Genomic DNA, 23,471 nt, shown 5'->3' with positions numbered 1-23,471 from the left:
GACTTGCCTAAATATGATCATATATATTATCACACAATGCCTCTCTCAACCTGGCCATGCAATCCCCTTCAGTTTGTTACAGGTTGAATTTAAGTGTCCATACTAATATTTGTAGCAGTATTAACACGTGTATAATATTTTGTTGTGATGTAATTACATCGCCTATTTCGAGTATTGTTATGTTGGTTGTTAATGCACAAGTTGTAGTTAAGCCTCGAGCTGTTTTCACATTTTCCTTTGCCTTTCCCCATGATCTTTGTCTGTCTATATGCTGCCATCTGCTGGTTCAGATTAGACACTACCATAGAACACATTTATTACTGTCACACTGAGGACATGGTGATGAATATCGAGTTTCTAACTGGAGAGAGTAGTAACTAATCAATGATTGAAAACTACATCAACAACTGTCTGATTTAGCGAAGGTACATTAGGCCAGGACTCTGGTCCTTATTGGACATGCCCCAGCAGGTCTAGACAGTCCTTAACTGAACACCCACTGTTCTGTTTGACCAAAAGGCACACTGTACAGTATCTGTTTGAGCAAAGGTGCGACTACAGTTTAGTAAATTAATAATCCACAGCTAACCTGCATTATGCACTCCTTTAGAAGTGAGACTCCACCAGCTCTCATTGCCCTTACGAAAAAAGTTTGCAGTCAGAGTGCAGTATAAGAGCAGTATGCAGCAATTATTGCATCCGAAATCACACAGCCGACTGCAGTTACTGAACTTTTACCTCAGTTTCAAAACTACAATCAGCATTCTACTGGCTTGGTCTCTCTTCAGTCTTTGGCTGTAGATTGTTCCTGCTCGGGTCCTCTGAAAAAAAGCACCCTATGCAAAACATTACCAACCATACGAGCATGAAAAGGCAATACTTTCTGGCAGGCCCATTTACCTATCATCAAAAATAAGTTCCTCTTTATGCAACCACTCGCAACTCAGTGACATTATGGGAATGGTATAGGTCTAACTGACAAAATTCATACAGTAGGCTTTGTTATGACGATGTTATGAATAACATTCAGACAGGTCCTAGATATTATTATCAAATAAACAAAAACGAGTTGTTTCACAGAGTTCCGCAGATGTCTTGTTGCCTACTCAGGAAAGACGCGTCATTGCCATCTTTCCCACCTTCCTTTGATTGTTTTCTTAATTCAGGTGGTCAGGATCCAAACGCGGTAGATGGATATTGAAAATGGAAGGAGCAGCGACGCACACTGTGATAACGTCTACAAGCAGCAGCACCGACAACTTTTCCACCTCCACTCTGGTTTACGACAGGCAGTTTCTTCGCACTGCTTCGGGGCTCCTCGTTTTCGCAGAAATAGTAAGTAGTCAAGTTTCAACGTTCAAAATGTAGGCTACGGGATACGCATAGTATACATCGTCCAAATAAATGCTTATTTGCGTGTTCCTTCTCGACGATGCAACAACAATATGACATAATAAAATATAAGAATACGAACATAAATTAAATGGCTCAGTAGAATAAAATAAACATTTTATAGTAGCATAAATATAATTCAAGAAAGCACTATTTACAGTATAGTCCAATATTTACACGTGTATTTGAGAAGGTGGGAATGGGGGGGGCAGTGTATAAACTGTGGCTGGGGTGTGTGGGGTCCTGGATGATGCTGCGTGACTTCCTCAGGCACAGTTTGGGTGGGAGCACGGTCCCATGATGTATTGGGCTGTCTTCACCACCCGCTGGAGGGCCTTGTGGTCGTAGAAGCAGGCAACCTGTCCGGACATTCTTGATGGTGCAGGGGCATCATGATGTTGTGGCTTCTTGACAAGAGTTGTGGTGGTGTTGGTCCATGACATGTCCTCAGTGATGTGGACGCTGAAGAACTTAAAACTAATAACTTTCTCTACTGCAGTCCGGTTGATGTGGATCAGGGCATGTTCCCACCTCTGCTTCCTGAACTTAACAATCAACTCCTTTGCTTTGCTGACTTTGAGGGAGAGGTTGTTGTCATGACACCACAATGCCAGTTCACATACCTCCTCCCTATAGGCTGACTCGTTGTCGTTGGTTATCAGGCCTATAACCGTGCTGTCGTCAGCAAAGTTCATGAGGGAGTTGGTGTTGTGCAAAGCCACACAGTTGTGGATGAACAGGGAGTACAGCAGAGGACTGAGGTCACCCCTGGGGGGCCCCTGAGTTAAGAGTCAGTGTAGAGGAGGTGTTGTTGCCAATCCTCACAGCCTGTGGTCTACCCCTCAGGGAGTTCAGGATCCAGTTGCGGAGAGTGATGTCCTAACTACAACACAAACATATTTGTGTCCAAGTTCAATATAATAATTTATTGAAATCACTATGGCTTTTACCATCTTTCTCACAATAACTGCCATCAGAATTCATGGAGGGAATCAATACTGTATGACCTGCATGATGGTTTATCACAGATGGTGGCATGACACTGTCCTGAACACTGCACTGAAGTGAAGGTTTAATTATTTAACATTGTTCAAGGAAATGTAACTGGAGAAAATGAACATAATGTCAACCTACTTCCTGTAATATAGGCTACTTCCTGTAATATATGCTTCTTCCTGTAATATAGGCCACTTCCTGCATGGCCAGGCATGACTCCAACACCATCATTAAGTTTGCTGATGACACAACAGTGGTAGGCCTGATCACCGACATCGATGAGACAGCCTATAGGGAGAAGATCAGAGACCTGGTCATGTGGTGCCAGGACAACAACCTCTCCCTCAACGTGATAAAGACAAAGCAGATGATTGTGGACTACAGGAAAAGGAGGACCGAGCACGTCCCCATTCTCATCGATGGGGCTGTAGTGGAACAGGTTGAGAGCTTCAAGTTCCTTGGTGTCCACATCACCAACAAAATAACATGGTCCAAGCACACCAAGACAGTCGTGAAGAGGACACGACAAAGCCTCAGGAAACAAAAAATATTTGGCATGGGTCCTGAGATTGTCAAAAGGTTCTATAGCTGCACCATCGAGAGCATCCTTACTGGTTGCATCACTGCCTGGTATGGAACCTGCTCGGCCTCCGACCGCAAGGCACTACAGAAGTTAGTGCGTATGGCCCAGTACATCACTGGGGCCAAGCTTCCTGCCACCCAAGACCTCTATATCAGGCGGTGACAGAGGAAGGCCCTAAAAATTGTCAGACTCCAGCTACCCTAGTCATAGACTGTTCTCTCTGTTACTGCACGGCAAGCGGTGCCAAGTCGAGGTCCAAAATGCTTCTTAACAGCTTCTACCCCCCAAGCCATAAGACTCCTGAACAGCTAATCAAAGGGCTACACGGACCCCTCTTTTACACTGCTGCTTCTCTCTGTTTATAATATATGCATAGTCACTTTAACTCTACCTACATGTACATACTGCCTCAAATACCTCGACTAACCGGTGCCCCCACACATTGACTGTACCGGTACCCCCTGTGTGTAGCCTCGCTTGTTATTTTACTGGTGCCGGTTAATTATTTGTAACTTTTATTTTCTCATTTTTACTTAACACTTCTTTTTTTCTTAACTTCTTAAAGCATTGTTGGTTAAGGGCTTGTAAGTAAGCATTTCCGTGTAAGGTTGTTGTATTCGGCGCATGTGGCAAATACAAATTTGATTTGATTTGAGCAAATGCATTTAAATACACAATAAATTAGACACCACCAGAGTACAGCCATATCCGACTATGTGTGCATCCCAAGTGGCACCCTATTCCCTGTATAGTGCATTACTTTCTACTGGAGCCCAATGGGCCCTGTTAAAAAGTAGTGCACTATAAATGGAATAGGATACCATTTGGAAAGCTGGCTATATGCTTCCCTGTCCCCTCAGGTGTTTGGTCTGCTGGTATGGATGCTGATAGCAGGGACGGAGTACTTCCGTGTGCCTGCCTTTGGGTGGGTCATGTTTGTGGCCATCTTGTACTGGGTCCTGACGGTCATCTTCCTCATCATCTACCTGACCATGGCTTACAACAGGATCCCTCAGGTCCCCTGGACAACTGTGGTACGACACATACTACGACACATAATACAACAGCACATTATTTGAAACTTGAGTGATTGAGGTTGTTTATTATAAATCTAGTAATTTAATAATTGTGGACTATTTATGTAACAGAAAACCAATGGAGTTAACTGCCTTGATGGTTTTGGGGGAGAAATAGATGAACCAAGTCTTTATGAATGTGATCAAATGAAACCATTCTATAATGTGTACTACCCTACAGTATCTGAGACAGCCAGGAATCCTGTTGTTGTCATTCTACAGGGTCTGTTCTTCAACAGTAGTGTTACAGTGATGTATGTGGTGTTCTACAGGGTCTGTTCTTCAACAGTAGTGCTACAGTGATGTATGTGGTGTTCTACAGGGTCTGTTCTTCAACAGTAGTGTTACAGTGATGTATGTGGTGTTCTACAGGGTCTGTTCTTCAACAGTAGTGCTACAGTGATGTATGTGGTGTTCTACAGGGTCTGTTCTTCAACAGTAGTGCTACAGTGATGTATGTGGTGTTCTACAGGGTCTGTTCTTCAACAGTAGTGCTACAGTGATGTATGTGGTGTTCTACAGGGTCTGTTCTTCAACAGTAGTGCTACAGTGATGTATGTGTTGTTCTACAGGGTCTGTTCTTCAACAGTAGTGTTACAGTGATGTATGTGGTGTTCTACAGGGTCTGTTCTTCAACAGTAGTGTTACAGTGATGTATGTGGTGTTCTACAGGGTCTGTTCTTCAACAGTAGTGCTACAGTGATGTATGTGGTGTTCTACAGGGTCTGTTCTTCAACAGTAGTTCTACAGTTATGTATGTGGTGTTCTACAGGGTCTGTTCTTCAACAGTAGTGCTACAGTGATGTATGTGGTGTTCTACAGGGCCTGTTCTTCAACAGTAGTGCTACAGTGATGTATGTGGTGTTCTACAGGGCCTGTTCTTCAACAGTAGTGTTACAGTGATGTATGTGGTGTTCTACAGGGTCTGTTCTTCAACAGTAGTGCTACAGTGATGTATGTGGTGTTCTACAGGGTCTGTTCTTCAACAGTAGTGCTACAGTGATGTATGTGGTGTTCTACAGGGTCTGTTCTTCAACAGTAGTGCTACAGTGATGTATGTGGTGTTCTACAGGGTCTGTTCTTCAACAGTAGTGCTACAGTGATGTATGTGGTGTTCTACAGGGTCTGTTCTTCAACAGTAGTGCTACAGTGATGTATGTGGTGGCAGCAGCAGTGGACGCAGCCTCAATCAGCCATGCTGTTAAGGGACGCCATAACTACAACTGCTGGGTAGCATCCACAGTAAGAAAACCACCTTAGAACTCCCAGACAGACATTTAAATCACGCCAACTGTGAAAATATACCACAAATATGACTGAGTATTTATGATTACAGCGATATTAAATTATACAATATTAAAATGCCAAATATATGCTTACAAGTCAGATAAGAGAGGTATGATTCCACTGTGTACCATCCAGAATGCTATCTATTTGGTCCATTTAAGCCTACTCAACTCATACTCAGTATTGTACTGAATTGTAATGTTTTCATCCGTCTGTTTTTCAGTTCTTTGCCTTCCTGGTCACGCTCTGCTATGCAGGAAGTACATATTTAAGTTTTAAATTCTGGCGCTCGAGGGATGAGGAACAATAACCAATCACAAAGGACAGCTAAAGTATATCCGTTATGGAACGCATGAAGGACCTTGAAAAGTACCCATGGTTAAGTGTAATAACCACTACTTCCCTTTGGAAGACATTTCTCTTTTCTCTGTTATTTTTCTGTTATTTTAGAGTTATGATGTGTTTCATCTGTTGGAATGACAGACCCTGAACCTCAGTGATGCTTTTACTTCTTATGCACTCATGAGTTTTAAAAAAAATACATTTGGATGAAAATGACTGAAGCTAACAAAGTGGCTATTCTATTTTTCTGAAGCTGGAGATCAAAGCTTTGACTCCAGTATTAAAATGGATTGGACAGTAATGTTGTCCCACACTAGATGGTGCTACAATACAAGGCTAAGAAACAGGGCTGATGAAGAACATTACAGTCAATTCTCTTTTTGATCATTCAAAAAAATGATCATATACGAATAATACATTTCACTAATAGGAGTCAGCTACACTGAACAAAATAATAGGAGTCAGCTACACTGAACAAAATAATAGGAGTCAGCTACACTGAACAAAATAATAGGAGTCAGCTACACTGAACAAAATAATAGGAGTCAGCTACACTGAACAAAATAATAGGAGTCAGCTACACTGAACAAAAATATAAACGCAACATGCAACTATTTAAAAGATTTTACTGAGTTATGGTTCATATAAGGATATCAGTCAATTGAAATAAATTCATTAGGCCCTAATCTATGGATTTCACATAACTGGAAATACAGATATGTTGGTCACAGATACCTTAAAAAAAAGTAGGGACGTGGCTTAGAAAACCAGTCAGTATCTGGTGTGACCACCATTTGCCTCATGCAGCGCATCACATCTCCTTTGCATAAAGTTGATCAGGCTGTTGATTGTGGCCTGTGGAACTTCAATGGAGTGGGACAAAAATCCAAGATGGCGTAGCAGTCAGCCGTCTTTGTCTTGTCGTGTCCCGTGTATATATATGTTTTTCTTTGTATATATTTCGTATATATTTGTAATATTTTTAACCTCAATTTCAGCATACTCCTGCAACCCGCCTCACCCAATTCGAAGCCTCCTCCCTAAGTTTGTTTTATTCACTGTTTTAGCACACTCTGCCAACCCGGATGTCCTAGCCGTGTCTGAATCCTGGCTTAGGAAGGCCACCAAAAATCCTGAAATTTCCATCTCAAACTATAACATTTTCCGACAAGATAGAACTACCAAAGGGGGCGGAGTTGCAATCTACTGCAGAGATAGCCTACAGAGTTCTGTCATACTATCCAGGTCTGTGCCCAAACAATTCGAGCTTCTATTTTCTTTAAATCCCCCTTTCCAGAAACAAGTCTCTCACCGTTGCCGCTTGTTATAGACCACCTTCAGCCCCCAGCTGTGCCCTGGACACCATATGTGAACTGATTGCCTCCCATCTATCTTCAGAACTCGTACTGTTAGGTGACCTAAACTGGGACATGCTTAACACCCCAGCCGTTTTACAATCTAAGCTAGATGCCCTCAATCTCACACAAATGATCAATGAACTTATCAGGTACAACCCCAAATCCATAAACACGGGCCCCCTCACAGATGTCATCCTGACCAACCTGCCCTCTAAATACACCTCAACCGTTGCCGTTCTTCACTGCCTCATTGCCTGTGTTCGTAATAGGTCTGCGGTCAAACAACCACCCCTCATCACTGTCAAACGCTCCCTAAAACACTTCAGCAAGCAGGCCTTTCTAATCGACCTGGCCCGGGTATCCTGGAAGGATATTGACTTCATTCCGTCAGTAGAGGATGCCTGGTTATTCTTTAAAAGGGCTTTCCTCACCATCTTAAATAAGCATGCCTCATTCAAAAAATTTTAAACCAGGAACAGATATAGCCCATGGTTCACTCCAGACCTGACTGCCCTTGACCAGCACAAAAACATCCTGTGACGTACTGCATTAGCATCGAATAGCCCCCGGGATATGCAACTTTTCGGGAAGTTAGGAACCAATATACACAGGCAGTTAGGAAAGCTATGGCTAGCTTTTTCAAACAGAAATTTGCATCCTGTAGCAAACTCCAAAAAGTTCTGCGACACTGTAAAGTTCATGGAGAATAAGAGAACCTCCTCCCAGCTGCCCACTGCACCTAGGCTAGGAAACACTGCCACCACCAATAAATCCACGATAATTGAGAATTTAAATAAGCATTTTTCTACGGCTATGCTTTCCACCTGGCTACCACGGTCAACAGTTCTGCACCCCCCACAGCAACTTCCCTAAGCCTCCCCATTTCTCCATCAACCAAATCCAGATAGCTGATGTTCTGAAAGTGCTGCAAAATCTGGACCAATACATATCAGTTGGGCTAGACAATCTGTACCCTCTCTTTCTAAAATGATATGCCGCAATTGTTGCAACCTCTATCACTAGCCTGTTCAACCTCTATTTCATATCGTCTGAGATCCCCAAAGATTGGACAGCTGCCGCGGTCATCCCCATCTTCAAAACGGGGAGACACTCTTGACCCAAACTGTTATAGACTTAAATCTATCCTACCCTGCCTTTTAAGGTTAACAAACAGATCACCGACCATTTCGAATCCCACCGTACCTTCTCCGCTTTGCAATCTGGTTTCCGAGCTGGTCATGGGTACACCTCAGCCACGCTCAAGGTCCTAAACAATATCATGACTGCCATCGATAAAAGACAATACTGTTCAGCCGTATTCATTGACCTGGCCAAGGTTTTCGACTCTGTCAATCACCACATTCTTATCGGCAGACTCAAAAGCCTTAGTTTCTCAAATGACTGCTTTGCGTGGTTCACCAACTACTTCTCAGAGTTCAGTGTGTCAAATCGGAGGGCCTGTTGTCCGGACCTCTGGCAGTCTCTATACATCAATGATGTCACTCTTGCTGCTGGTGACTCTCTGATCCACCTCTATGCAGACGACACCATTCTGTATACGTCTGTCCCTTTTTTGGACACTGTGTTAACTATCTTCCAGACAAGCTTCAATGTCATACAACTCTCCTTCCGTTTTCTCCAATTACTCTTAAATGCAAGTAAACTAAATGCATGCTCTTCAACCGATCACTGCCCGCACCTGCCCGCCTGTCTAGCATCACTACTCTGGACGGTTCTGACTGAGAATATGTGGACAACTACAAATACCTAGGTGTCTGGTTAGACTGTAAACTCTCCTTCCAGACTCATTAAGACACATTAAGCACCTCCAATCCAAAATTAAGTCTAGAATCGGCTTCCTATTTCGTAAACAAAGCATCCTTCACTCATTCTGGCAAAAATACCCTCGTAAAACTGACTATCCTACCGATCCTTGACTTTGGCGATGTCATTTACAAAATAGCTTCCAACCCACTACTCAGCAAATTGGATGCAATCTATCACAGTGCCATCCGTTTTGTCACCAAAGCCCATGTACTACCCACCACTGCGACCTGTATGATCTGGTTGGCTTGCCCTCGCTTCATATTCGTCTCCAAACCCACTGGCTCCAGGTCATCTATAAGTCTTTGCTAAGTAAAGCCCCCCCTTATCTCAGCTCACTGGTCACCATAGCAGCACTCACCCATAGCACACACTCCAGCAGGTGTATTTCACTGGTCACCCCCTAAGCCAATTCCTCCTTTGGCTGCCTTTCCTTCCAGTTCTCTGCTGCCAATGACTGGAACGAATTGCAAAAGTCACTGAAGCTGGAGACTCATATCTCCCTCTCTAACTTTAACCATCAGCTGTCAGAGCAGCTTGCCGATCATTGCACCTGTACATAGCCCATCTGTAAAAAGCCCATCTGTAAAAAGCCCATCTGTAAAAAGCTCATCCAACTATCTCACCCCCATATTTTTATTTATTTATTTGTGCTCCTTTGCACCCTAGTATCTCTACTTGCACATTCATCTTCTGCACATCTATCACTCCAGTGTTTAATTGCTAAATTGTAATTACTTCACCACTACGGCCTATTTATTGCCTTACGTCCCTAATCTTACCTCGTTTGCACACACTGTAGACTTTTCTATTGTGTTATTGACTGTATGTTTGTTTATTCCATGTGTAACTCTGTGTTGCATTGCTATGCTTTATCTTGGCCAGGTCGCAGTTGTAAATGAGAACTTGTTCTCATCTGGCCTACCTAGTTAAATAAAGGTGAAATAAAAATAAAATCTAATAATAAAATTGACTTTGTGGAGTTGCTGGTTATTGGCAGGAACTGGAACACACTGTCGTACATGTCGGTGCAGAGCATTCCAAATCTGCTCAATGGCTGACATGTCTGGTGAGTATGCAGGCCATGGAAGAACTGGGATATTCTCAGCTTCTTGGAATTGTGTATAGATCCTTTCCACATGTGGCAGTGCATTATCATGCTGTAACATGAGGTGAAGGCAGCGGATGAAGGGCACGACAATGGGCCTCAGGATCTCGTCACGGTATCTCTGTGCATTCAAATCGCCATCAATAAAAATTGAATTGTATTCGTTGTCCGCTTATGCCTGCCCGTACCGTAACCCCACCGCCACCATGGGGCACTATGTTCACAACATTGACATCAGCAAACCGCTCACCCACATGACTCCATACACGTGGTCTCCATCTGCCCGGTATAGTTGAAATCGGGATTCATCTGTTTCTCCAGTGTGCCAGTGGCCATTGAAGGTCAGCATTTGCCCGGTATAATTGAAACTGGGATTCATCTGTTTCTCCAGTGTGCCAGTGGCCATTGAAGGTCAGCATTTGCCCACCGAAGTCAGTTACAATGTCAATCTGCAGTCTGGTCAAGACAGTGGTGTAAAGTACTTTAGTAAAAATACTTTAAAGTACTACTTATGTCATTTTTTTGAGTATCTGTACTTTACTATTTATATTTTTGACAACTTTTACTTCACTACATTCCTGTACTTTTGATACTTATATATACTTATAGTATATTTTAGCAATTAGCATTTCGTTTTGATACCCTATCAAAAAGGTTATAAAAAATAATTTTAGAGTTTTACTCAAGTAGTATTTTACTGGGTGACTTTCACTTTTACTTGAGTCATTTTCTATTAAGTTAACTTTAATTATTACTCAAGTATGACAATTGGGTACTTTTTCAACCACTGGGTGAGAACGACGAGCACACAGATGAGCTTCACTGAGACGATTTCTGACAGCTTGTGCAGAAAGTTTTTGGTTGTGCAAACCCACAGTTACATTAGCTGACCCTCTTACCAGGCTCAGACAATCCCGCAGGTGGTGGAGGTCCTGGGCTGGCATCGTTACATGTGGTCTGCGCTTATGGGGTTGTTGGACGTACTGCCAAATTCGGAGGCGGCTTATGGTAGAGAAATGAACAACCTCTGGCAACAGCGCTGGTGGACATTCCTGCAGTCAGCGTGCCAATTGCATGCTCCCTCAAAACTTGAGACATCTGTGGCATTGTATTGTGTGACAAAACTGCACATTTTAGAGTGGCATTTTATTGTCCCCAGTGCAAGGTGCACCTGTGTAATGATTAGGGATGCACCGGTACACAGTATGTTGTCGAACCATTCGGAATGCCCCCTACAGTTCAATACGCACACGTGAACCTCGGAATTACGATATGCCTGTCATTTCCCTACAATTTCCAAAACTTGCTTATTGCGCTGCAGATTACAGGCACGTTGTACATTGAGATCCACAGAACCAGACACGCAGTTTGTGAACAGGCTTGGCATGCAACTGCTTGGGGTTCCAGGATGTTAAAGGTCTCCTGAGGGCTGACAAACTTTACTCCACATGTCTCAAAATGTGGCAACTGCAGTGACCGCAACCCCCCCCCCCCCCCCCCCCCCCCCAACCCCAACCCCAACCAATGGACTATTTGCAATGACATCTCAGTAGGTAACCTCCCTAAAGGGGCCCCATGAAGAGATGGGAAACTAAAAACAAATATTATCTCAGCTCCACCGTGACAATGGCGAGTGCTAGTGAGACAGAGAGAAGCAAATTTGAAGAGGCACTGCCGTCTTTTCAAATCCGCTGTGTGGGAACATTTTGCATTCAGCATTCAATACGATGATGAGGGTAAGAGGACCGTAAACAAACAAAGTACAGTCTGCAAGCATTGCTTTGCCACTGTCGGCTACTCGAGTTGAAACACTTCTAACAAGATGTGTCATTTATGTGGCCACCACCTGGCCGTATCCCTTGCAGGTGGAGCTGGAGCAAGGAGAGTCCACTCGTTAGCGAAAACAACAATCTCTCGCTGCTGTCTTCCAACAACAATTTGTGACAAATTCATAAAAACATTAAGAAATAACGAAAGCAGTGGGAATATTCATAGCCAAAGATTTGCATCCCTATTCAGTGGTTACCGACTCAGGATTTCGTCATCTGGGGATTTTTTTTTTTTACCGCGCTACAATGTCCCCTCGCTCACACATTTCAGCAGCAAAGTAATTGCCAAACTCTATGAAACATCACAGAGAGAAATTGAAAACAAATTGACATAGACACCCTATCTAGCTCTCTCCACTGATAGTTGGACCACCCGAGCAACTCAAAGCTACCTCACTGTGATGGTTTACTATGTACTGGATTGGGAGATAAAGAGCTACGTGTTGCAAATGAGAGTCATACAAGCGCACACTTTTCTTAAATATAAACATACCGAAACCGTACCTTGGCCCACAAACCATGAGACATACCAAACCGTGGGCCAGCTGTACCGTTGCATCCCTAATAATGATCATGCTGTTTAATGAGCTTCTTGATATGCCACACCTGTCTTGGCAAAGGAGAAACGCTCACTAACCAATGTAAACAAAACAAATTAGAGAAATAAGCTTTTTGTTTGTTTGGAACATTTCTGGGATCTTTTATTTCAGCTCATGAAACATGGGCCCAACACTTTACATGTTGTGTTTTAAATGTTATATTTTTGTTCAGTGTAGATAGTGTAGTGTTTTGACATGTTTTCATTCTACTGTACATCATTTGAAATGTTGCCCAGGTTGTGCTTTGTGATGCTTTGAGGGTCCAATACAGGGGGATACATTTACTCAGATTAGTGATTCTGGTCTGAATATACAGTAGGGAAGCAGTAGTCAAGCTAACATTTTAGACTATATAATAAACTATAATGTAGCATTGTTCAAGGTTTAACAACTATAATTTAAAAAATCACACATCATGTCTTTAAGATTTGCAGGCATCCCATTGCAGTATCATCCACATTACACTAAATGCAAATAGCAAAAATCCATATAATTTTTGCCCCATTTAAATCGATGTCTGTTCCTCAAATTAGCTCAGATTTACTGGAACTAAGACAATGTTTCAAGGAACCACAGACTTATTCTGTATAACAAAGACAATACATGTTTTTCCTACTTTCATTCTAGCTCACCAAAACTAGTTAAGCAGCTTTGACTGTTGAACCATCCATATACTGTATAAACCACATCTATCAAACTGTCTAATCTAGAACAACAACACAGTTAAAGCTGCAGTCTGTGATACGCCACAAAGTGGTGTCTCTCCCCACCACTTGTTTTGGTATACAGCTGAACATTGAACAGCTTCCCAAATCTCAGATTGTAACTTTAACTTAAACACTATGCAGCTTGTCATGCAATGCCAGGCTAGAAGGAGAGCAGACTTCATAGACAAAATGTTTGATGTTATGAATGGGTATGGCAGATATACAGTTGAATTCGGAAGTTTACATAAACTTAGTTTGGAGTCATTAAAACTCGTTTTTCAACCACTCCAGAAATTTCTTATTAACAAACTATAGTTTTGGCAAGTCGGTTAGGACATGTACTTTGTGGATGACACAAGTCATTTTTCCATCAATTGTTTACAGACAGATTATTTAACTTAGAATTCACTGCATCACAATTCCAGTGGGTCAGAGGTTTACATACACTAAGTTGACTGTGCCTTTAAACAGCTTGGAAAATTCTAGAAAATTGTGTAATGGCTTTAGAAGCTTCTGATAGGCTAATTGACATAATTTGAATCAATTGCATCAATTGAATCAAATGCACCTGTGGATGTATTTCAAGGCCTGCTTTCCAACTCAGTGCCTCTTTGCTTGACATCATGGGAAAATCTAAAGAAATCAGCCAAGACCTCAGATTTTTTCTTTAGACCTCCTCAAGTCTGGTTCATCATTGGGAGAAATTTCCAAACACCTGAAGGAACCATGTTCATCTGTACAAACAATAGTGCGCAAATATAAACACTGTGGGACCACGCAGCCATCATACCGCTCAGGAAGGAGACTCGTTCTGTCTCCTAGAGATGAACGTACTTTGATGCGAAAAGTGCAAATCAATCCCAGAACAACAGCAAAGGATCTTGTAAAGATGCTGGAGGAAACCGGTACAAAAGTATCTATATCCACAGTAAAACGAGTCCTATATCGACATAACATGAAAGGCCGCTCAGCAAGGAAGAAGCCACTGCTCCAAAACCGCCATAAAAAAGCTGGACTACGGTTTGCAACTGCACATGGGAACAAAGATTGTACTTTTTGGAGAAATGTCCTCTGGTCTGATCAAACAAAAATAGAACTGTTTGGCCATAATGACCATCGTTATGTTTGGAGGAAAAAGGGGGAGGCTTGCAAGCCGAAGAACAGCATAACAACCATGAAGCACGGGGGTGGCAGCATCATGTTGTGGGGGTGCTTTGCTGCAGGAGGGACTGGTGCACTTCACAAAATAAATGTAATCATGAGGAAGGAAAATTATGTGGATATATTGAAGCAACATCTCAAGACATCAGTCAGGAAGTTAAAGCTTGGTTGCAAATGGGTCTTCCAAATGGACAATGACCCCAAGCATACTTCCAAAGTTGTGGCAAAATGTCTTAACTTCACTAGGGTAGGGGGCAGCATTGGGAATTTTGGATGAAAAGCATGCCCAAATTAATCTCAACTACACCTCATATTGAATAATGTGGAAATTGAGCAAGTTGAGGTGATTAAACTGCTTGGAGTAACTCTGGATTGTAAACTGTCATTGTCAAAACCTATTGATACCACGGTAGCTAAGATGGGGAGAAGTCTGTCTATAATAAAATGCTGCTCTGCCTTCTTAACAACACTATCAACAAGGCAGGTCTTACAGGCCCTGGTTTAACAACACTATCAACAAGGCAGGTCCTACAGGCCCTGGTTTTGTCACACCTGGACTACTGTTCAGTCATGTGGTCAGGTGCCACAAAGAGGGATTTGGGAAAATTACAGTTGGCTCAGAACAGGGCAGCCCGGCTGGCTCTTAAAAGCACACGGAGAGCTAACATTAATGACATGCATGTCAATCTCTCATGGCTCAAAGTGGAAGAGAGATTGACTTCCTCATTACTTGTTTCTGTAAGAGGTGTTGACAAGCTGAAGATACCGAGCTGTCTGTTAAAATACTGGCACCCATGCATACCCCACAAGACATGCCACCATAGGTCTCGTGACACTCCCCAAGTCCAGAACAGACTATGGGAGGCGCACAGTACTACATAGAGCCATGACTACATGGAACTATATTCCACATCAGGTAACTGAGGCAAGCACTAGAATCAGATTTTAAAAGCAGGTAAAAATACACCTTATGGAACAGCGTGGACTGTGAAGTAACACAAACATAGGCACAGACACATGCATACACACACATGATAACATACGCACTATGCACACATATACATGGATTTTGCATTGTAGATATGTGGTAGTGGAGTATGGGCCTGAGGGCACACACTTGGTGTGTTGTGAATTCTGTAATGAATGTTTTGTAATGTTTTTAAAATTGTACAACTGCCCTAATTTTGACGGACCCCAGGAAGAGTAGCTGCTGCCTTGGCAGCATGGGGATCCATAATAAACCCCAGGAAGAGTAGCTGCTGCCTTGGCAGCATGGGGATCCATAATAAACCCCAGGAAGAGTAGCTGCTGCCTTGGCAGCATGGGGATCCATAATAAACCCCAGGAAGAGTAGCTGCTGCCTTGGCAGCATGGGGATCCATAATAAACCCCAGGAAGAGTAGCTGCTGCCTTGGCAGCATGGGGATCCAAAATAAATACATATACAAATGACCCCTAGAGTCTATTGACTTGGTTACAGTACTGGTTGAATGATGGTTAACTGACAGATGCCAGCAATTTTCTGATATCTCTAACATTTAATGTGAATGATTCACTCCTCTAAAACAGACCTGTGTGTGGAGATATATCTCTCTCCTGTCTGGCAAGAGAAACAGATTCTGACGATTAGAGCAGTTTCCCACAACCTGCCTGCCTAATGAATAGAACGGAATGGGGATATATCTGTCTGTCACTGAACTTAATCATCATAACAACAGGAAAGTCCAACCCAGAACCAGAAAGTATCACCTAAGTTCATGATCTCACCGCGGTGTCGAGCCTGTTTGACTAGTTGATGGAGCAGAAAAATGCTTGGCATTGCTTTTAGGGGGAATATTTAGATCGGACCAATTTTTTTAAATTGTCATTAGCACAAAGTTCAACAAAGGCCCCAATTGATGCTACATATTTGTCCAAATCTAGAAGGGGTAATCGACATGCATTATTTATCTCTATTAAATGCAGACTAAGAGAGCAGTACACTGATTCACAACATGTTAACAGATTGCAAAGGAATACCTTACCCATACAAGAACAATACACAACAGAGACAAATGAAAAGAGAGAAATGAAAAGAGAATAATGAAAGAGACAAATTAAAGTATTTCAAAAGCACCACGTCTTCCCTTCAAAGAAAATAGTTTTTAGGCTTGATGATGATACAGTATCAGCGAAACTATCAAAATGATCAAACATTGAGGAATGAAAGATACATTATTTTATATCTATCTTTCTTTTTTTCTTGGTCAATTATTTTGGAAAGCCTGGCTTCCCTTGGCATCCATGAATACACACAACTGATAGGAATTTTAAAAATATATACACTAAACAAAATAACAATTACATTAATATACCAGATGAATTCGAAATTCACATTTGTTTATATTTTTCATTTGACCAAATTAGTCTTATTGAGATAAAAAATAATAATAAAAAAAATACATTTATAAGAATGACCTTGTCAAAATAGCAGCACATAAGGTTTCATACAGAGACACATTTACAACATAAAAACACAACAATATAAAAACATCAATGTAGACATTGAGCAGACAAGATGCTTTGGTTGGGGTGTAGTACATCTACAGGTAGGTGTCAACACATTGACAGCCCACATTCCCCCACTTCAATGTTCAGGTCAACAAGATAGTACATCTACAGGTAGGTGTCAACACATTGACAGCCCACATTCCCCCACTTCAATGTTCAGGTCAACAAGATAGTACATCTACAGGTAGGTGTCAACACATTGACAGCCCACATTCCCCCACTTCAATGTTCAGGTCAACAAGATAGTACATCTACAGGTAGGTGTCAACACATTGACATCCCACATTCCCCCACTTCAATGTTCAGGTCAACAAGATACAATCATGTGAGATTACACGCTAGTTCTGATTGGTCTGCTGGACAACACAAGAACATTTTTGAATTCAAATTATTATATTTTAGAATCAGTCTCCCCATCTTTAGTTGTTTCTGACACAGAATTTGCAGAACTATGAAACCATGTCGTTTTTTTTTGTGTCTTCTCTTGTGTTGAAATGTAGTTTTTTTCAGTTCAGGTCAAGGTAGCTTGACTATTGTCTATAAACTTCTATAGAATTTCATCCTATAATCGTTTGTTCCATACACTTGAACTTGACTGAACTGACTGTAAAACACTCTAATCACTAGCATACATGCCTCCCCCTTTTAAACAATCAGCATTCAGAATTAGACCCACCTGTTGTATTGTTAACCACTAAGCCACGAGGGGGTGTAGTATATGGCAAATATACTACGGCTAAGGGCTGTTGTTGAGCATGACTCAACGTGGTTTGCCTTGATACGGCCCTTAGCCGTGGTATATCGTCCATATATCACAAACCCCTGAGGTGCCTTATTGTTATTATAAACTGGTTACCAACGTAATTAGAGCAGTAGAATAAATGTTTTGTCATAACCGTAGTATTTGGTATGATATACCACAGCTGTCAGCCAATCAGCATTCAGGGCTTGACCCACCAAGATTATAATCATAAATTAACAATGCGAAAAAACAAAGTGAATGGGCGTTTGATGAAGGTTACTATGGAGTGTCCCGGTGACCTTTTGACCTTCATACCATCTATAGTGGACTTAAAACAAAAAAAGATCATTATGAATATTCTACAGGACAACGTCACAAGAGATTACCCTCCTGTAGGTTTTCACTCCAACCCCAGTTGTAACTAACCTGATTTATTTTATAAACCAGTGAATTATTAGAATCAGGTGTGCTAGATTAAGGTTGGAATGAAAAGTTACAGAATGGTAGCTCTCCAGGAACAGGGTTCTTATAATGAGACTATGGTGCATTGTTTTATGGAGAATAGTTGTGTGTTGATTGGTTTGATGAATAAGTTCTGTTAGCAGGACTAATTGAGCCCATAATTTGGTTTCCAGGTTTTACTGCTAACCTACAAAGCATTACATGGGCTTGCTCCTACCTATCTCTCTGATTTGGTCCTGCCGTAAATACCTACACGTACGCTACGGTCACAAGACACAGGCCTCCTAACTGTCCCTAGAATTTCCAAACAAACCGTTGGAGGTGGGGCTTTCTATTATAGAGCTCCATTTTTACGGAATTGTCTTCCTACCAATGTGAGAAACGCAGACTCGTTCTCAACCTTTAATCTCTCTAGGGTACGTGGGACGGTTCCACCTCGTCAACAGCCAGTGAAACTGCAGGGCGCCAAATTCAAAACAACAGAAATCCCATTATTCAAATTCCTCAAACATACATGCATTTTAAAGATAAACTTGTTGTGAATACAGCCTGTTGGGGAATAATCAGAACTAGTTGGTAACATAGGTAAGATGTTTTATATTCATCATATGTTTGTAAGTTACTTCTCATCAGAATGTGTTTGTATAATACTGTGGCGTGGGTTGCAGTATCTGTTCTCTGTCAAGACTATGTTATTTGGGCCGGAGAGAGGGGAAGAGGTCAAGCGTGTATCTCTTGGCTCCACAATGTCTGTGTGCCAGTCAATGTGTCTCTGTGATCTTGTCAAGGAGGTGGATTTGATATATGCCTGTTGATATAAGGATTTGTTTATGGTTCTGAGTTTGAGAAAATAACATAGTTTAGGAGACAAAGCTGAACGATAAATTATGCCGATGCTGTCTGGCTATGTGTGTCTTTGCTATAAAGGATCTCAGTTGCAATGTGTAAGGGACTCTCAGAGAATTCATTGATAGACACTGAATTGATCTGAGAGTCACAGGGTTGTGATGGAGCTCATATAATTAAAGATGGACTTTGTGATAACTAACTCTGACTTGTGTGTGGTTTGCTCTCATGATTGGGTAAATACAGGAAATTTCCACGACAAGCCACAGTGTCCGATTTCAAAAAGGTTTTACGACGAAAGCAACCAAACGATTATGTTAGGTCACCACCAACTCACAGAAAAACTCACCCATTTTTCCAGCCAAAAAGAGGAGTCACAAAAAGCAGAAATATAGATAAAATGAATCACTTACCTTTGATGATCTTCATCAGAATGCACTCCCATGAATCCCAGTTCCACAATAAATGTTTGTTTTATTCGATAATGTCCATCATTTATGTCCAAATACCTCCTTGTTGTTTGCGCGTTCAGTTCACAATCCAAACTCACAACGCGTGTGCAAGTCCAGCGGAAAGAACAGACAAAAAGTCCAAAAAATGATATTACAGTCCGTAGAAACATGTCAAACGAAGTATAGATTCAATCTTTAGGATGTTTTTAACATAAATCTTCAATAATGTTTCAACCGGAGAATTCCTTTGTCTGTAGAATTGCAATGGAACAGAGCTCGCTCTCACGTGAACGTGCAAGACTGAGCTCGTGGCTCTCTGGCAGACCTCTGACTCAATCCCCTCTCATTCCCCTCCCCACTTCACAGTAGAAGCATCAAAGAAGGTTCTAAAGACTGTTGACATCTAGTGGAAGCCTTAGGAAGTGCAATATGACCCCATAGACACTGTTTATTCGATAGGCCAAGAGATGAAAAACTACAAACCTCAGATTTCCCACTTCCTGGTTGGATTTTTTTCTCAGGTTTTTGCCTGCCATATGAGTTCTGTTATACTCACAGACATCATTCAAACAGTTTTAGAAACGTCAGGGTGTTTTCTATCCAAATCTACTAATTATATGCATATTCTATATTATTTTATGGCTGAGTAGCAGGCAGTTTAATTTGGGCATGCTTTTCAACCAAAATGTCCAATGCTGCCCCCTACCCTAGAGAACTTAAGTATTTTTTGAAGACTCATCTCTTCAGTAGGTCCTATGATTGAGTGTAGTCTGGCCCAGGAGTGTGAAGGTGAACGGAAAGGCACTGGAGCAACGAACCGCCCTTGCTGTCTCTGCCTGGCTGGTTCCTCTCTCTCCACTGGGATTCTCTGCCTCTAACCCTATTACAGGGGCTGAGTTACTGGCTTGCTGGTGCTCTTCCATGCCGTCCCTAGGAAGGGTGCGTGACTTGAATGGGTTGAGTCACTGATGTGATCTTCCTGTCTGGGTTGGCGCCCCCCTTGGGTTGTGCCAATCTTTGTGGGCTATACTCGGCCTTGTCTCAGGATGGTGGTTGAAGATATCCCTCTAGTGGTTGAAGATATCCCTCTAGTGATGTGGGGGCTGTGCTTTGGCAAAGTGGGTGGGGTTATATCCTGCCTGTTTGGCCCTGTCCGGGGGAATCGTCGGACTGGGCCACAGTGTTTCCCGACCCCTCCGGTCTCAGCCTCCAGTATTTATGCTGCAGTAGTTTATGTGTCGAGGGGCTAGGGTCAGTCTGTTATATCTGGAGTGTTTCTCCTTTTTAATCCGGTGTCCTGTGTGAATTTAAGTATGCTCTCTTCTAATTCTTTCTTTCTTTCTCTCTCTCTGAGGACCTAAGCCCTAGGACCATGCCTCAGGACTACCTGGCCTGATGACTCCTTGCTGTCCCCAGTCCACCTGGCCGTGCTGCTGCTCCAGTTTCAAATGTTCTGCTTGCGGATATGGAACCCTGGACTGTTCACCAGATGTACTACCTGTCCCAGATCTGCTGTTTTCAACGCTCTAGAGACAGCAGGAGCGGTAGAGATACTCTGAATGATCGTCTATGAAAAGCCAACTGACATTTACTCCTGAGGTGCTGAACTGTTGCACTCTCGACAACCACTGTGATTATTATTATTTGACCCTGCTGGTCATCTATGAACATTTGAACATCTTGGCCATGTTCTGTTATAATCTCCACCCAGCACAGACAGAAGAGGACTGGTTCCTCTCTAGGTTTCTTCCTAGGTTCGGGCCTTTCTAGGGAGTTTTTCCTAGCCACCGTGCTTCTACATCTGCATTGCTTGCTGTTTGTGGTTTTAGGCTGGGTTTCTGTACAGCACTTTGAGATATCAGCTGATGTAAGAAGGACTTTATAAATACCTGTTGTCATATCAAGAAAAAAGCATGAATGTATACCATTATGTATATTATTAACTAATTATAAACTCATCGGCCAGTTTATTAGGCACCCCCATCTAGTCCCGGGTTGGATCCCCCTTCGCCTCCACAACAGCCTGACTTCTTTGGGGCATGGATTCTACAAGTCGGAGACATTCCTCAGGGATGTTGATCCATGCTGACACAATGGCATCACGCAGTTGCTGCAGATTGGACAGCGGTTCTCCACCGCCACCAGCCTGTACCGTTGACACCAGGCAGGATGGGTCCATGGACTCATGCTGCTTACGATAGTGTAATGTTACAATATGAAAAATAAAATAGTCACCTTTAGTCTTGTGAGTCAACTCTGATGATGAGTCTGTAGCTGCTCTTCCATTTGGGATGAGAATGAGTGATGATTTTAACTCCACGTATGTATATTCTTAAAGTATTCCTACGTACTATTGCACCCTGCCTCGTAAGCCCTCCTATCTGTAGAAGTACAGTACCTACAAGATTCCCAAAACAATATTTTTAACTGTCTTACATGAACCATGTACTGGTTTGACATCTTTTGGCAGGATTATCTTAGCCAACCCAAGTTAAACTTATTGGCCAACTGGTCTCAAGAAAAACATGACATTCAGCATCTGACAACACATTATCTAGTCATCAATCAAAGAAGAAGACAGATGATTGTAACTCTTTCAATTTCACCTGGTTGTTCGCTATAAAAACACATGTACCAGGAACTGCCATTACTTCCCCAATCCTTTCCTGATGAGCAAATGATGTCACGCATGTTTTCTTCTAAAGACAGGTGTAGAGGAGGCAGACAGAAACAGTCATACACTGTTATAAATGATCATAGGTCCACAAGTGACTTGGTTGCAATACTGATTCAATGATGGTTAACTGACAAATGGCAGCAATTTTCTGATATCTGTAACATTTAATGTCAATGTTTCACTCCTCTAAAACAGACCTGTGTGTGGAGATATATCTCTCTACTTTCTGGCAAGAGAAACAGATTCTGACAATTAGAGCAGTTTCCCACAGCCTGCCTGCCTAATGAATAGAACGGAATGGGGATATATCTGTCTGTCACTGAACTTAATCATCATAATAACAGGAAAGTCCAACCCAGAGCCAGAAAGTATCACCTAAGTTCATGATCTCACCGCAGTGTCGAGCCTGTTTGACTACTTGATGGAGCAGAAAAATGCTTGGCATTGCTTTTAGGGGTAATATTTAGATCGGACCAATAAAAATGTTATTTTGTCATTGATACAAAGTTCCACAAAGGCCCTAATAGATGCTGCATATTAGGCCAAGTCCATGAGGGGTATAAGACACAAACTCAGCAAAAAAAGAAACGTCCCTTTTTCAGGACCCTGTATTTCAAAGATAATTGGTAAAATCCAAATAACTTCACCGATCTTCGTTGTAAAGTGTTTAACACTTTTTCCCATGCTTGTTCCATGAACCATAAACAATTAATGAACATTCACCTGTGGAACGGTCGTTAAGACACTAACACACACACACACACACACACACACACACACACACACACACACACACACACACACACACACACACACACACACACACACACACACACACACGGTAGGCAATTAAGGTCACAGTTATGAAAACGTAGGACACTAAATAGGCCTTTCTACTGACTCTGAAAAACACCAAAAGAAAGATGCCCAGGGTCCCTGCTCATCTGCGTGAACATGCCTTAGGCATGCTGCAAAGAAGCATGAGGACTGCAGATGCTTGGGGCCAGGGCAATAAATTGCAATGTCCAAACTGTAAGACGCCTAAGACAGCGCCACAGGGGAGACAGGACGGACAGCTGATCGTCCTCGCAATGGCAGACCACGTGTAATAACACCTGCACAGGATCGGTACATCTGAACATAACACCTGCGGGACAGGTAGAGGATGGCAACAACAACTGCCCGAGTTACATCAGAAATGCACAATCCCTCCATCAGTGCTCAGACTGTCCGCAATAGGCTTAGAGAGGCAGGACTGAAGGCTTGTAGGCCTGTTGTAAGGCAGGTCCTCACCAGATATCACCGTCAACAATGTTGCCTTTCGGCACAACTCCACCGTCATTGGACCAGACAGGACTGGAAAAAAGTGTTTTTGGCTCACCAGGTTTTATGGTCGGATTCGCGTCGAAAGAATGAGCGTTACACTGAGGCCTGTACTCCGGAGCGGGATCTATTTGGAGGTGGAGGGTCCGTCATGGTC

At 42.4% G+C, this 23,471-nt stretch overlaps 1 protein-coding gene across 1 annotated transcript; it reads left to right on the top strand.

Moving 5' to 3' along the window:
• Window positions 1-738: 738 nt before the first annotated feature.
• Window positions 739-9,831, top strand: LOC110506742 (CKLF-like MARVEL transmembrane domain-containing protein 8). The gene is made up of 4 exons (XM_036966137.2): window positions 739-1,335; window positions 3,832-4,005; window positions 5,170-5,289; window positions 5,558-9,831. Exons 1-4 carry the CDS (start codon window positions 1,204-1,206, stop codon window positions 5,642-5,644), a joined length of 513 nt encoding a protein of 170 aa, XP_036822032.1. The 5' UTR covers window positions 739-1,203; the 3' UTR covers window positions 5,645-9,831.
• Window positions 9,832-23,471: the final 13,640 nt, after the last annotated feature.

This window comes from Oncorhynchus mykiss, chromosome 3, assembly GCF_057628025.1.
Source record: "Oncorhynchus mykiss isolate SJ-2025 chromosome 3, ASM5762802v1, whole genome shotgun sequence".
Taxonomy (NCBI): Eukaryota; Metazoa; Chordata; class Actinopteri; order Salmoniformes; family Salmonidae; genus Oncorhynchus; species Oncorhynchus mykiss.
Note: the sequence above shows the minus strand (reverse complement) of the source record. Positions and strands in the feature narration are given on the sequence as shown.